This window comes from Echiichthys vipera, assembly GCF_963691815.1.
Source record: "Echiichthys vipera genome assembly, chromosome: 3".
Classification (NCBI taxonomy): Eukaryota; Metazoa; Chordata; class Actinopteri; order Perciformes; family Trachinidae; genus Echiichthys; species Echiichthys vipera.
Genome location: NC_139828.1, coordinates 19,386,718 through 19,401,260, shown reverse-complemented (window position 1 = coordinate 19,401,260; position 14,543 = coordinate 19,386,718). Strand labels below are relative to the sequence as shown.

General features: G+C 40.8%; 1 protein-coding gene across 1 annotated transcript; it reads right to left on the bottom strand.

Annotated features, from left to right (window-relative positions):
• Positions 1-607: 607 nt before the first annotated feature.
• Positions 608-14,202, bottom strand: slc35e1 (solute carrier family 35 member E1). Its single transcript, XM_083939998.1, has 6 exons — positions 13,862-14,202; positions 11,470-11,540; positions 8,103-8,240; positions 6,085-6,210; positions 5,713-5,958; positions 608-5,463 (listed from the first exon to the last, which is right to left on the bottom strand). Exons 1-6 carry the CDS (start codon positions 14,187-14,189, stop codon positions 5,242-5,244), a joined length of 1,131 nt encoding a protein of 376 aa, XP_083796124.1. The 5' UTR covers positions 14,190-14,202; the 3' UTR covers positions 608-5,241.
• Positions 14,203-14,543: the final 341 nt, after the last annotated feature.

Here is a 14,543-nt window from a genome sequence, read left to right as displayed (position 1 = left end):
AATGTCCCAGACCTTTTTCATAATTTTTTTTTTCCCTGAACAGTTCAAGAACAGAAACACGTCACTGTCAGCTTCTGTTGACAAACTGGATCAAGTGTGCATGACATCCTTTACAACTCTCACATTAATTATGAAATTTTTCACCGCTCTGATCTCTAGAAAGGGGGAATTGATGCTGCGTAAAATTAGTTTTGGCCACCTGGGGGCAGGGAAACTTCAAAATAAGTTGTAGTCTGGTTTCTATGAATGTAATGAATAGGGTATAATTCCATTATTCACTTCTAGCTGACAATGTCCCATAGACTTTATATACAGTCTATGGTCCTGACCAGTTGTTTCAGTCATAATCAGATGTATTAACTTGTGTGAGCTAGTTTAAAGTGGAACATAGGGCTTTGGTTTCTTGATACCAGGCAGACGAGAGCACATTTAACACCTGCTCTCAATACATAACAACATATGATGCTACAGCAATATGTACAATCAGTGGTCACATTCTTCCTGCATTCAAAGGCTAATAAAAAGTAGAAAGTATAAATTCTTAGACGTTAATAAAGACATACATTCAATATATTCAGTATTCCATAATGCATTTTATTCCCCCCAACATTTAAAAAATAGCATTTACTAAACATAAGCAGACAAGACTGTGCAAAGCTGCACCTCTGTACAACATTTCTGTACCGTGACACCATAAATAAAAATCTATAAACATCGGTCAAGTAAAAAGTCGGCCTTGAGATCCATGAAAGATGCACAAAATTTAAGTTTTACAAAGTAAGCTCCTCTCCTCCCCTTAACATTTCCTTTGCAGGTGAGAGTCAAAATCCAAACAGTTTTCTCTATTGTGCTCACAGAAACAGCCAGCATGACACAGCAAAAATATTCATAAAGAAATTATGAAAGTGTATGAATTTTTACATCAGGCCCCCCATAATGTGGTGCATCAGCATGAAGAAGGTTGTACTTATTGCAAACTGCTTTTGGCAAGATGAAGGAAAAAAAACATGAAGAAATTCAAGAGTCTAAAAACATCAGCTGCAGCAGCGGACAGTGAGATTTACGGTTGTCCCTTTCTGCAGGTTGCATGTTAATATTACATTCTTAAACTATGAAATGATTGTTGTGAGATAGTTTTGTTTGGACACTGCTCAGCTGTTCATAAGTTTAGATTTTTGTCGTTTACTCACCCCTCACAACAACCGACAAAGTATTCGTCTCTTCATGTAAAACATTTAATCGTGAGTTTAAGATATGTCACATATCACCTGATTTATTGCACCAGTCTGATATGCAGATGAAGTGTCCTCATCCATAAAAGGCTATTTGTATTGAATTATGTCATTTACCAGCCGATGTCGATTGATTCTAAAAGCATTTGTGATGGTTAAAAGGAAGCAGATTTCCCTCTTTGACATTTACAAAACTAGCTTCCCACATGAGGCAACTATCAGCTCCAACGATCCACCTGTTGTAGACAAAAATTACAGAACCAAGCCGTTGGAAAGCAGTTCTGTGATTACAGCTTATATGATTTAGAGTTGAAATCATGATTGTTTAAGAGTTACGTAATCTATCTGGACAGGTAGTGATAAAAACTAGGATGTTACAGTGAAATAAACATCTACAGTATATGATATGCACTCTCCTTTTTGGACTTGGACTCTTAATAAATATGTTTTTTTCAGTTGTTAAATACTCCACTCTGTTCTGCAGCCTCTCAGTAAATCTGTCCGCGAAAGGAAGCATTCCTGGAGTTCATCACAGGTGAGATGAGAGCACTTACATTTAACCACAGTGGATATGTGCGGCTGTAATAGCAACCAGCCACAATCATAGTGGGGGGTGTTAAGTCCAGGATGCAGCGACGGTGCACTGGCAAAATAGATAGTGGAGATAGCAGAAGGCGGTAAGCCAGACTACTTTAATAGTAATTTATTTCAATGCCAATATAGAAAATGTTTGAATAAAGTTTTGAGGTTTCCATGGAAAAGTTGATCCAAAAACAAAAAGTAGATGAATGATACCTTTAGGAAATGTATAATTTGAATTGATGCTGACAACGGAGGTCTCAGGTTTTGATTCAACTCCGTAATTTTTGAGGCTGCTGTTGGTGACTGCATCATATTTAAAGGAGTTTCTGATATTTCTGCTTTATGTGTTTCACTTAAACACATCAAACACATCCGACACCACAAAGTAAAGCCTCAAAGGGTACAATGGTCAAAACACAAAAATAGACATTTGAATAAGGTAGTAATTATTCCCAGGCTGTTGAAATTCAAACAACAAACAGGCGTTTTCAGGTCAGTGTAAAACAGCCGCCTTTATATCTTTCTTTAAAACAGGCAGCTGTGATTTCCCTCACAAGAAAATCAGAGCAGCTACGGTTTCCCAAGATCCTACAATGTCAGCACTAACAGCTAATTTCTAAAAAAAAAAAAAAATATATCATTCATACCAGTTTGTCTGTGGGAAGCCCAGAGCTCTTTTTCCTCCAGACTAAATACTGTGACAGCGTTTTAAATTTGTCAGAGAAGACAAACGCGGTACAATTAAAAAAAAAGCCATATTATTAGAATATAACCGCACTATCCCCTACCTACCAGGACTACAGCTGAAAAAAAAACAAGCTCACAGGCTACAACTGGCACTTTTACAAAAATTCAATTAACGTGCGTTGTCTCTACAAAATAAATGAGCAGAAATACAATTGATTTCATTTACTTTGACATTTGAATCACCCCCCCCCCCCAAAGAAATCAAACAAAAAATCTTCATATTGCTGCAGTGAGATGTGTGCATCAGAAATCCCGCACAGAGGCTGATGTTTACTAAATTAAATAGTTCTTCAAGCAGTAAAATAGGCTTTTCAATCATAAATGATTATTAGGTAACAGTGTAATCAATAATGATAATCAAACTCCTGTCCACCTGAAATGACAGTTGAATCTTTAATTGCACAAATCAAACCTGTCATTTCATGCATGTCTCAGTTTGAATCTGTCCAGATCTGACACCAATGGGACAAAACTTCTTTCAATTAAAACACCAGGACTTCCAAGTCACACTCTGCAGAACACATCGAGTTGTTTCGTGATGTGCAAACTTGAACCGGGGCTCTGTTTTAATAAAAAACAAACATGACGGAGCAGCTTTGGTTCAGGTTGAAAAAAAAAAAAAACAATCACCTGACAGGAGAGAAAATCTCACTCTGCCTGAGAAGCTTTGCAGAACAATAAATACCTATAATCAAATTTAAAAAAAAGATTCACTGTTACAAACTATAATAGCAAAATAATTTTAACATCTGTATTACATTTGACATGATTAGAATCCCCAAGAAAGATGAAACATGAGCACCCTCACAGTATGGATACTGTGAGGGTGCGTTTGTTTTGGTAAATCTAAGTTTTACAATTAAGCTTCATGATTGACAAACGATAAACGCATTTGTTTTCTTGGGGAGTAGGAGTAGTGGGAGGTCATTGACCGTTCTGGGCGACAGAACTGGTCTCACTCTCAAAGTTTATCTAAGTTCATAGACATGGAGGGGGTGTGTGTGTGTGTGTGTGTGCGTGTGTGTGTGTGAGAGAGAGAGAGAGAGAGAGAGAGAGAGAGAGATGAAAAATACCTTGATAGTGGCAGATAAAACAAAAGGTGTGACTGAATTTTACTGACCTGCATGTGCAACCCGTTTACTCACTGGCATCAGATTCTTGAATTAATTTTGAAATTTGGACATTTTTCTTCATCAGGCACTTTTTTTGAAGCACGCTGGAAAGTGAGTGGAGTCTAAATGTAACCGTTATCATGCTCACATGCTTACAGTGTCGATGTCAACATGCTGATGTTCACCATGTTGGTATAGCATGCTAGTATGCTAACAGTAGTAACACAAAGTACAGAAGAAGCTGAAGGGAGTTTAGTTTTGCAGGAATTTAGTTACAAACCAATGTGTTGGACAAATAAAAAATTTGACCTGATGAAGGCACTGTGCAATCTGATTACAGTGTATCCTGAGGGGGACATGGATATCCAAACCAAAAGCCAGGAGATCACCAGTCATTGGAGTTCCTCCTCTGGGGACCATTAATTTCAGGAGGTGAACTGACATTGCATCCACAGTCCCAGCTGCCTCGTGCTTTTGAAGAGTGGAACATGTTTTATTCAGTGAGGACTATTCAGACAGGTTGTTTCTGCTCACATCATTACAGGTGCCTCATGAAGAAAAATGACACTCCAGTCCTTCCAGTGAGAATTGTTTGTTAAGAAGACAGACTGTATAATAAAGATGGACGTAGCTCCCGGTTCTGAAAAGTGAAGCCAATGCTGAAGTGCCTTAAACCTGCATTCTCTCTCATGTCCAGCGGGGGGCAAAGCTAGCGTTAGCTGGCAACTTCAGGGAAACTGTCGATTTTCACCTTGCTCTGAGTCACTGCAGCAATCAGCGCCAGCGACTAGAGCTACCCGCTCACCTGCTAGCAATAGACCACCGCCAGTTTCCCTTTATAGCATTTAGCTTAGTGCAGCATCATTGAAATTACAGTGGAGCACAGCCTGATGCTTATTATTACTCCTCCCGTGGTCTGCCCTCTTGTCTTAATATGGTCACGTCGAGTTTCAAAAACCTAAGATGGCGACAGCCAAAATGCTAGCTCCTTCTGCCTTCAAAGCGGTTGTCCACAAACCAATTGGTAAAGTCACGGTAGCTTCGTCCATCTCTAGTATACAGTCTGTGGTTACAAAACGTAAGAAGACAGATGTTTCGGTGCAAGTTAGCGTACACATTAAATAATTACAGCTGACATCCATTCCTTTGAAAGTGAACAAAATAACCCAAAATTAATCATGACTGGTTGTGAAACAAAACTCAGAAATGCCCTGACAGTAAGAAGCAAATCATTCATCATTTTACTTTGATGCGTCACCCTGCTGTGGCACATTTCTGTGTCTGGATAACATGGCTGAACCCATCACAAAAATGTATGAAACAGGTGTCCCATACAGTCGGTACTAAACTAATAAATAAACAATGACATACGGCAAAGCTGTCAGAAAGTAAAGTTTAGACAGGGAGGAGCACAGGAGATGTCACGTCACTGGCCATCTCATTCTTCCTATCCAGAACAAACAGCACTTGCCTTCAGTCTCGTGTTTGGAGCGGGGCTGTGTCCCGCAGCTGGGAGTGCGGCTACACAGTAATGTCTATCACAGCTAGATGGAGGACAGACTCCTCCTTTACACCACATACTGGTGGTTGCTGTTTGTCGTGTAGGCCTGCCGGCTGTACTGGAAATGGTCGGTGAGCACGTTGTTCCAGCTGTGCTGCTCCGCTGAGCCGTGGAAGAAAGGCACTGACCCGTTGGCCTGGATCTTCTCCAGCGCCGGGTTGTCGAAGGTCATCAGGTCCTGCTTAGAGCTTGGCAGCAGCTTCTTCTCCTTGTTAGCGTCATACTTGGCCTGTTGGCAGAGGAGAAGGGCAAATGGATTTTAAATGACTGGCCTTCTTTAGAGTCGGTCCCCTGCGGCTGTCCACTGATCCTAAATAGTTTGGGTGGGTCAAAAGTTTTCTTCAAGCAGATAAATTAAGTGTAAATTTAATTTATCTGCTATGGCTGATGAAGAGTTTTCAATTAAAGGGAACAACAGAAGATGAATTCTTCTTTTCTGCTTTAATTTCTGCTTCTCGTTTTTCATGGCATGACTCACCTTGTTGTAGAGGAAGACCCCGACTATTGCCGTCATCATACCCATGACATTTGTGAGGGTGACCGGGTTGCGCAGCATTAGCAGTGAGATGCTAATGACCATGATCCTCTTGGTGGCGTTTGCGACGGCGTAGCTGAGCGGGCTGACGATGTTCAGTACGCTGAAGGCGATGACATTCTGAGCAAAGTTGCAAAAGCCGCTGATGAGCAGGAGGACGAAGGTACCTGTCCATCCTGAGACGTCTGACTGTAAGGACAGCAGTATAGTCAGGCTACGTTCAGTGTGATAAAACAAAACGGAGGCTGCAGAACTCTGTCAACCACCACAACAAGGTGGTGCAAATGTCATGAAACAGCCGTAACAGCTACTCACCAGGTCTCCATTCACAAGAAACCCAGAGAGATCCACCAGAACCCAGGTGGGCAGCATGAAGAGGACGGCATTAAAGCCCAGGATGTTGAGAAGCCTCAAGTGGTGGATCTTTGTGTCCCGCAACATCTTTAAAAAAGGGGGACAAAAGATAAAATAAGTAAAAAGGTAGTATAAAAATGAATAAGGGTTATAACTGCACTGGCCAAGGAGATGATGATTTAAAGTTTTTCAGTGTTAAGATACTTTCTGTTGTCCACTATATACTCACAGACCATGAATGAGTCCGCTCCACCTTCAGAAAATATTCCATCACTGTAAACCTCAAAAAACGAACTAAACCTCTAACTCTTGCTCTTGTTGCTACCAAAAGCCTTTTACCAAATGACAAGGGAGACCCATAAGATCTCTGTGAAATTGTAGTTATGATTTGCATGGAAAAAGTTGCAGTCAGAGATATAAATATTTAAATTTTTTGGTCTAATTTTTGCTGTTGCATTTTGATAATATCCAGAAAATAGGCCTGTGAATATTCTCATTTGTCCAGGTCATAGTTATCCTCTTTTACTCCTCAAAAGAGGCCATCTATGTAAAAGTAGAGAAACCATCGCTAATCGGAGGAGGCCTGAGACACCACTTATCTCCAATTTACAATGCTGCCCTTTCATCCCTTCCCAGGAGATTCAACAATCTAACCTCAAAGAACAACTGTTCACAAATGGCTTCCTGTGACTCCGACTGTCGTTAAGACTCAATAGAGCACTAAAGAAGCCGAAACCAACTTCCCACCAACGACTGCCACTCTAACGAAGGTCGTTGGCACTTGGAGCACAAAGGGTTTCAGTGACATCATCAGCCTTGTGAGAGGTTAAGGGCGCACTCACACTGTCCTTCCGCACCGCGCCCCGGGCTTTAGGGTACTTCTCCCCCCCTCCCTCTCCCCCCACTTGCCAGCCCGTTTGTACTCACACTGCCTGGGCCTCGGCCAATGCTTCTTGCCTGCCTATAGATCATCACGTCGTAACACATCACACGCATTGATGACGTCATCGCAATGCGTCGCTTTGTTTACAAATCTTTCCATAGACCTCGGAATTTTTGTGCGTCTTGTCCGACTGTTTTTGAATATTTTCATCCGACCAAATCTGCAGTAAACACTCCACCTCCGCATCACACCAACGTGAACCTCTCGCCGCCATTGTTGTTGTTGTTAAATGTCCGCGCATGGTCCGTCCTTCTATTTTCTATGTCCGAACAGGTGCACATAAATTACATCAGAACCGCCGTAGGCCTCGTGCTCGTACACGTGCGCACGCTCGTGCTCGTACATGTACAAACGCGGTCTACAAAAGCCGTGGACGGCCCGCTGGCCGCAGTTATGCGCGGAGCGGGTGCACTCACACTGGTCAAACGCACTAGGCTTTAGCCGAAAAAACGGTTTTGGCCCGGTGCAGAAGGACAGTGTGAGTGCGCCCTAAATACTTGGATCTCCACACCAGTTAGTTGGACCAGTCCCAGCCTGGTCAGATGCGTACATGAACTGATGAAGCCTCTTGGAAGAGAGGTGAAACGTCTTCCTGGACAAATAACCAAGTCCAGTTGCTTTAGGAAGATTTGTGCGAGGGTCCTCTTGTGACAGGAGACGACGCAGCATTAATTCAGCATTTAGAGGTTGAATTATTCTTAAAATTAGCTTTTTATACTTTACATAACAGTCAAACTTAAGAAACTTTTTATAAAGGTATCTAAATATGCCAACTGATCTTATTAATACCCAGCCCTATTTTTTAATTAGTCTGAAACTTACATATATGGACATGCCATCGTGACCATCATGGTGCTCGGGTAAAATGCAACATTCATTTCATTAAAATGTCTTTCAAAAAATTCTGTTGATCCTATAATTCTGAACTGCACAGATAAAACCCTCAAATGAATGTATTCGTAGTAACAACAACACACGTCTTTTGGGTGATTTGCTGAAAGAACCAGCAGCGATCATAGCCTGAGAAGGAAGTCACCTTTTTGGAGAAGATGTTCTGCAGAGAGAAGCAGAGCGTGGCAGCCAGAGCGCTGATAAGTCCTGACATATGAAAGGACAGCTCAGTTGCTGTGGCCAGCAGCACTCCTCCAATGATAGGGATGAGCGATACATACACCTACGAAAAGAACCACACAGAAGGCAGAGTCAGCAAAAACCAAGACAAACAACACTTAAGTTGCATTTATCCAGTACAGTATCATAATTTCAATCAGGGAGTGTTTCTCAATCAACTCCGATTGAATTGTATGGACATAACAATGAATAAAGAAAATAACCTGCAGATTAAAATATAATGAAAGCAATTGATAGCTGCATCCCTACTAAAACAAGTAAGAATATGAATAGCTTGCTGCCGCCTAATATTTGTTTGGTGACGGGGACAGGCTAATAGAGGAGCAATGTGACATTTCAAACATTCCTTTATGCCTAGAGGCACATTTTAACCATTGAAATAGCTTCATAAAACTTCTGCAGTAAAGCTTTAGGGGCTGCAGCTGTACTTACTAACCTTTCCATCTGAGATCACACACTTGGGGACAAAAAACCTCACGAGCTGAAACTATCAGAAACATCTACAGCTAGATTTATTTGCATGTTGAAAATGGATCATGAGAAATGCTAGAGACCTGCAGTCACGAAACCCACTTGTGCACCCACTCTACTCCCCTCAAACCAACCACACACAGTGAAACTGAAAACAAACTGCGCTGAGATTCCAGTTTACAATAGATACAACCGCCCACAGTTTGAACCCATTTACACCTGCAACGAAAATGTGTCTCTCTCCAGATTGTACCTAGATGTGATTTAACAACATTCACACCTGGCATTATTATTAAAATGTGTCTCCAGTGTCCACATTGAGATCTGAACGCTCTGTCCAGCTGAAACAACCCAACCTAGCTCCCTTCTTTACCGTCTCCGGATCGCTGTACATCAGACATGGACAAATAGACATGTTGCCAAGGTCCGCCGTTTGAACTCAGTTTTGGGACGTTTTGGAGGTACATTGTCGGCTCTTCCTAAGCTCCCAGCAACGACACCGCACCGAACTGTGATTCTTTTTATTTGAATTTCTCCAACAGGACTTGTGTTGGGCGACCTTTCGGCATACGGACCCACAACAACTACCCGTGCTGGTAGTTGCTGTATGTGGCATTTGCATTTAAACATGTGTTCAATGTGGTCACAATGCGTTCCTGACCATCTCCTGAGGTGGTTTTGCCGATTGGATCACAACCTGTCCTCAACAGCTGTACTTTCAAGTCATCAGACATTATCCGACTGCGATCTGATCACTCACATTTTAATGCCAGGTGTAAATGTTGTTGTCCAACTAAGTTGTTTCATACATGCAATTAAAAACAGAAACACAAGTAACAAGAATGGGGGACATTAGAAGAGGCTGTAAAAAAAAAAGATAAAAAATACTGGTTGGGACTTGTTTTCTCCGGAAATTGTCAGTACTCTGTCTTCTGGCTCTACATCAAAACTGTAGACTGTGCCTTTAAGTCAGCTCTCTTAATTTGTTGGTTGATGATTAAACATTTTCAACAGGATGTGCAAAGAAGATGCAGAGCAGCTCTGGGAAACCCATTGTTAAACATAACACTAAATTATCCTCTGCTAACACATTGTCCTCTGGACCTGTGTGTGTGTGTGTGTGTGTGTGTGTGTGTGTGTGTGTGTGTGTGTGTGTGTGTGTGTGTGTGTGTATCTTGTTTTGTCTGCTGGGTGGTCAACTGGAGGAGGCTGCACTGTTGATGGCAAAGGTATCTATACTTTTGCAAGTTAGTATCTAATCCGATACTAATTTTTAGTACGGATTTTTTGAGAACCCTAGTGCGATTGTCGGTGCATGTGTGAGTGTCTGTCTATGACTGATCCAGTGTACTTGTGGAACAGATGGGTGTTATGTTTCTGTTAATTAATATGCCTAAAATCATTGATATATTCTTATTAATTGTGTATATTACCATGCCATCATTATATCATGTAATATGCTGCCTGAGAATGCCACTTTAATAGTTTAGGCAATTCTCTTTCACATTCACTTGCAAATATTTTTTTGCACCTTTGAAAATTTTTAAATAAGAACAACACATTAAACATGCTGATATATCTAATAACTTATTTTAACACAGGCACACTAAAAAACTTTTTTGGCAGGGACCTAAATCTCTGTCCCATTTCACATTTCATGATTTATTTAGGATAATTCTCCTGAAGTCTTTCTGCAGTCAAAAGGAAATATTTGAGACTATATGAATGCATCAGGGGAGGGTATTATTAAGCCGTATGTAATTAGTTATTCAAGTATCTACAGTGTCCGTTTTAGTAGGTACACTTGTGCAATCTAATCCATTCCAATACAACTGATATGATCATTTGTCTTACACACCACTGGAGTATATTTTGTTTGTTTGTATGTCTATGATGTTTGAAAGTCGGCCATTTTTGAACAAAGCTGAGTCAAGTCCAAACATTAAACCCAGTTATATTATTTTGACAAATTCAGACTTTTAGGTGTTCTAATGTGTTTCATACAACTTAAAGTTCTTCAGTCCGCTGCCACACACACACGCATGTTCCCTCTGTGGACCCAGCCTGTCTGAAAACTAAACTGTCGGCTGTAAGGTAAACATGAAGAGCTGATGTTAGACTCAGAGGCCTCCTTATTCACATCTAGCAAACCCAGACTGTAAAATACCACCATCATGATACGATTGGAAATCCAATAAATTAACCGTTTGACAGCTGAACATGCAGAAACTGTATCATACTGTAGTTTCCCTTTAATGATTCCTTATAATAAAGTATTTCATATAGCAGAGTTTTGTGTAATATCTATGGAAGGAGAAGTGTGTCCAGGTTTTAATTTAAGTTATCAACAGTGAACTCAGGGTTTTTAAAACATTTCTAAGTTTCAGTTAGTTAAAGTAAATCTCTTCCAGAACATCTAGTTCTCACATAACTTTGCCCCTGCTCTGGAAATGTTGAACCACCTGTCTGGCTCTGACACTCTGCACACTGCATACCAAAATACTTTGCATGACAGAAAACAGCCTTTGAAAGATATGCATCAACGCAAACCAGTAGGCTCCAATAATGTGAAAAGTAGTGAGTGAATGTGGGGATATAACAGGTGAATGTTGCCAGCTGGTGGAGATAAAAAGCTAGCCCCCCCATCCCACCGAACATCTGATCAACTTCAGGGACAAAAGCCCCCACAGATGGTTGTAATGTGAGACGCAGTACTGTGCCACATCACCACTGCTCGGTCTCAAACACTGAGAAACAGTCTGAAACAGAGCAGGCCTTGTGTCTGGTTGAAACCTACTCACCTTTACGGTTTGCTTCTCTTTCATGATGATTCTTGATAACAGCACAACCCATATTGGCATTGTGGCTTTGACTGTGTGAGAAAAAAAAGAAAGACAAGGGACAACGTCAGCTTGGAATGTACAACAGTGGGTGTGTTTCCTTGACAAACATGTAACACCGTTTAAAAGCAGCAGGTAGAGAGAACAAGAATGAAAGTGCTCCTACGTCAGAGCCAAAGCTTTTGTCCAACACAGCTGTATAGCAATGTGTCACTGAGTCGTTGACAAGTGTACAATTAGGTTCATCCGGGTGTTAGTTACCAACAACGAGAGAGTTTGACTCAAGAGTGGTAGTAGTCATTTTAAAAAAAGGTACTAACATTAAAAACACATACTTAAAGCCTTTAAAACCATGAAAACCAGATTCATAACTGTTGAAAACTGCCATCCACAAGGACAGAAGCTAACTATTTAAGCAAAGCAGCTTCCACACGTTAGAGACAGAGGTTTTACTGACATAGCGAGTGTGACCGCATTCTAATATTGTGTCACGCCATTCAAACTGCGACGGTACACTACACTTCATATAAGAAATTCCTCTCACTGTAACACAAAACAGTTCAACGGAAAAACTGATTGCAGCCTCCAAAATGATCATAAAGTTGAACCAACACCTCTTTAAACTACAACTACTGAACATTAATTATTGTATAGACTGACAATGAGTGTTTGGGAGGGATCAATAAAGATTTCACTACATTTGAAACGTATACATCAATCTGTTTGTTGTTCTTGCATTGCCCATGGAAAGAGGCTAAGAGCAGTCGGAGGTTTAGCGCCTTGACCAGGAGGTGAAATGACACCTCTCCAGCTACAAGCCCGCACCGGGTCCGTGTGGGGACTTGAACCACTGACCCTTCAAGTCCCTATGGACACCTCCACGTTTGAGTATGTTTAGATGCTGAAACCGGTTAAGAGTGTTGATTGAAAATGTCATCCTTTAAAAAAAAAAAAAATTAGGATCAGCTCATTATAAACTGATTACTGATTTTACACATTTGTTTGCGTAATGGGTTTTATCTGCAGAAAAAAATAAAAAAGTTAAAATACAAACAAACTCAGACTGTGATGCCGTCGGCCAAGAGTTGAATAGGTTTATAGGACGTTTAAACCTGCAAAAATGTTTCATTTCCAGTTTACTTACTTTTATTTTAAGGTCAGGTAGATTACTTAAAGTTAGGACAATTTTATTCACAGGTTTTACTACAGAGTCAAACCCCACTCTGCATTTTACCGAGAGATGTTTCTTTTTAGAGATGCATCGATCTGATCGCCTCCGATATTGATTAATTAGCTGGATTGGATATCTGCTGAATGAGGCCGATCCAGCATTCTGATCCAGTCATTTCTTTTTTATTTACATCATACACAGCAATAGAGTTACAGCGATCTAGTCACTTCAATTCTGTTTGCAACAACGGTTAAGGTTTTATATTACATTTTAAAATATCTATATGCAGTGCATTTTACATGGAAGTGTTATTTATATATTTTTGTTGCTAATGTACACTTTGTTATGTGCTAATAAATAATATTAAGAACATTGATACCTTCATTCACATGGCAAAGTATACGGTTTATTCATTCAACAGTAGCATCGGATCAGTATCAGGTATCAGATCTGAAAAAACTGGATCGGTGAATCTTTATTTCTTTTATTACAAATATACTTTACTGATATAGAAATAAGGTGGACAAAAAAGTTTCAACTTAAACAGATCATGATAACCTTCATAAGGGAATGAGTCATACAGGTCTGTTTAATCAGGCTGAACTAGCCTGGTTGTAGTTAAGGTTAGGTGTACCCTAATAAAGTGGCAGCTGAGTGTAACTTATAAACTGCTGCTGTCATAAGACAGGCAGGCAGTTAACGGTATAGGATCCCACAGCAGAGAGCCTAACCTAATATTTTTTCACATTGGGTTTCTTAGAAAAAAAAAAAATTAGATATGGAGCCGTGATTTGATTTGTCAGTCAGATCAATGTTGAGAAGCACTGCAACACAGAGCAGGCTCAGTAATGGCCCTCCCCCTGTGACGTAGAATATATCAGCCTTAATGAAGTTGGCTACAGCTAGCTAAAAGCAGCCAGTTAGTTATTATTAAATGGAGCCCAAAGCTGACCAATTTTGTCCCTTGGACAAAATTGGGCCCTTGGTAATTTAATTCATCTCATGAAAAGCATGTCTATTCACGACCCAACTACCCCGGGGCCCACGCGACAGTTAAATGTCGGTGTCGCGGAGTTTTCCAGCGTTAGCACGAAGCTAACATCAGCTGACGGTTACAGACACATCATCAAGTTACCACGGTTACATCGTCACAAACGTCCACTCATAATCTGCTGTACTCACCGGTGTGGGCATATGAAACGGGAACTTTCCATATGCTGAAGTGTGCCGACACAGATGCAAAGTATTTTCCGAAAGCCAAAGGCAGGATGAACCAGCGGTAGTACCTGCTCGGTAGCTCTATTTTGGGGACTCCCCATGCCCGCAGCAGCGGCGGCAGGAAGACGACGATGGAGATGATGTGAAACAGAGAGACTGTTACCGGGTACGGGAATCCATTCAGGATGATTTTGTTCACAATGTTGCCCCCCGAGCTGACCGTGTACCAGCCCACACACAGAAAAAGTATCCGGATCCCTTCCCTAACAGGGGGCCGGTCCGCCGCAGCCATCTTCCACCGCGGAGTGACGAGTCACCGGCTGCATCAGGGGCAGGAGGGCGGTGCTGCTCCAGACTGGAGACTACGGAGGAAACGCATGGCTCCTGGTCACAGGTTTCAAAATAAGAGACTTTCACAGACATGCGTTTATAAAGTGTAATGGCTGTTGACTGCTTTTTAAAATGGTAGATTTTGAGTCTACCATTTTAAATAGCAATTGAAATAAATAAAACCAAATACATTACACACTTTGAAACAAAAAAAACACTTTACTCACCATAGAAAGGAAGTAGTAGTAGTAGTAACAATAATAACCATAATAATATTAATAATTATGACAATAATAATAATAATGATGAGGATAAT

Coding starts and splice junctions, on each gene's coding strand:
- slc35e1 (XM_083939998.1), bottom strand. CDS start 14,189: ATGGCTGCGGCGGACCGGCCCCCTGTTAGGGAAGGGATCCGGATACTT. Junction 6,211..8,102: donor AGAACATCTTCTCCAAAAAG/GTGACTTCCTTC, acceptor CCTTTTTTAAAG/ATGTTGCGGGACACAAAGAT. Junction 5,959..6,084: donor TTCTTGTGAATGGAGACCTG/GTGAGTAGCTGT, acceptor CTGTCCTTACAG/TCAGACGTCTCAGGATGGAC.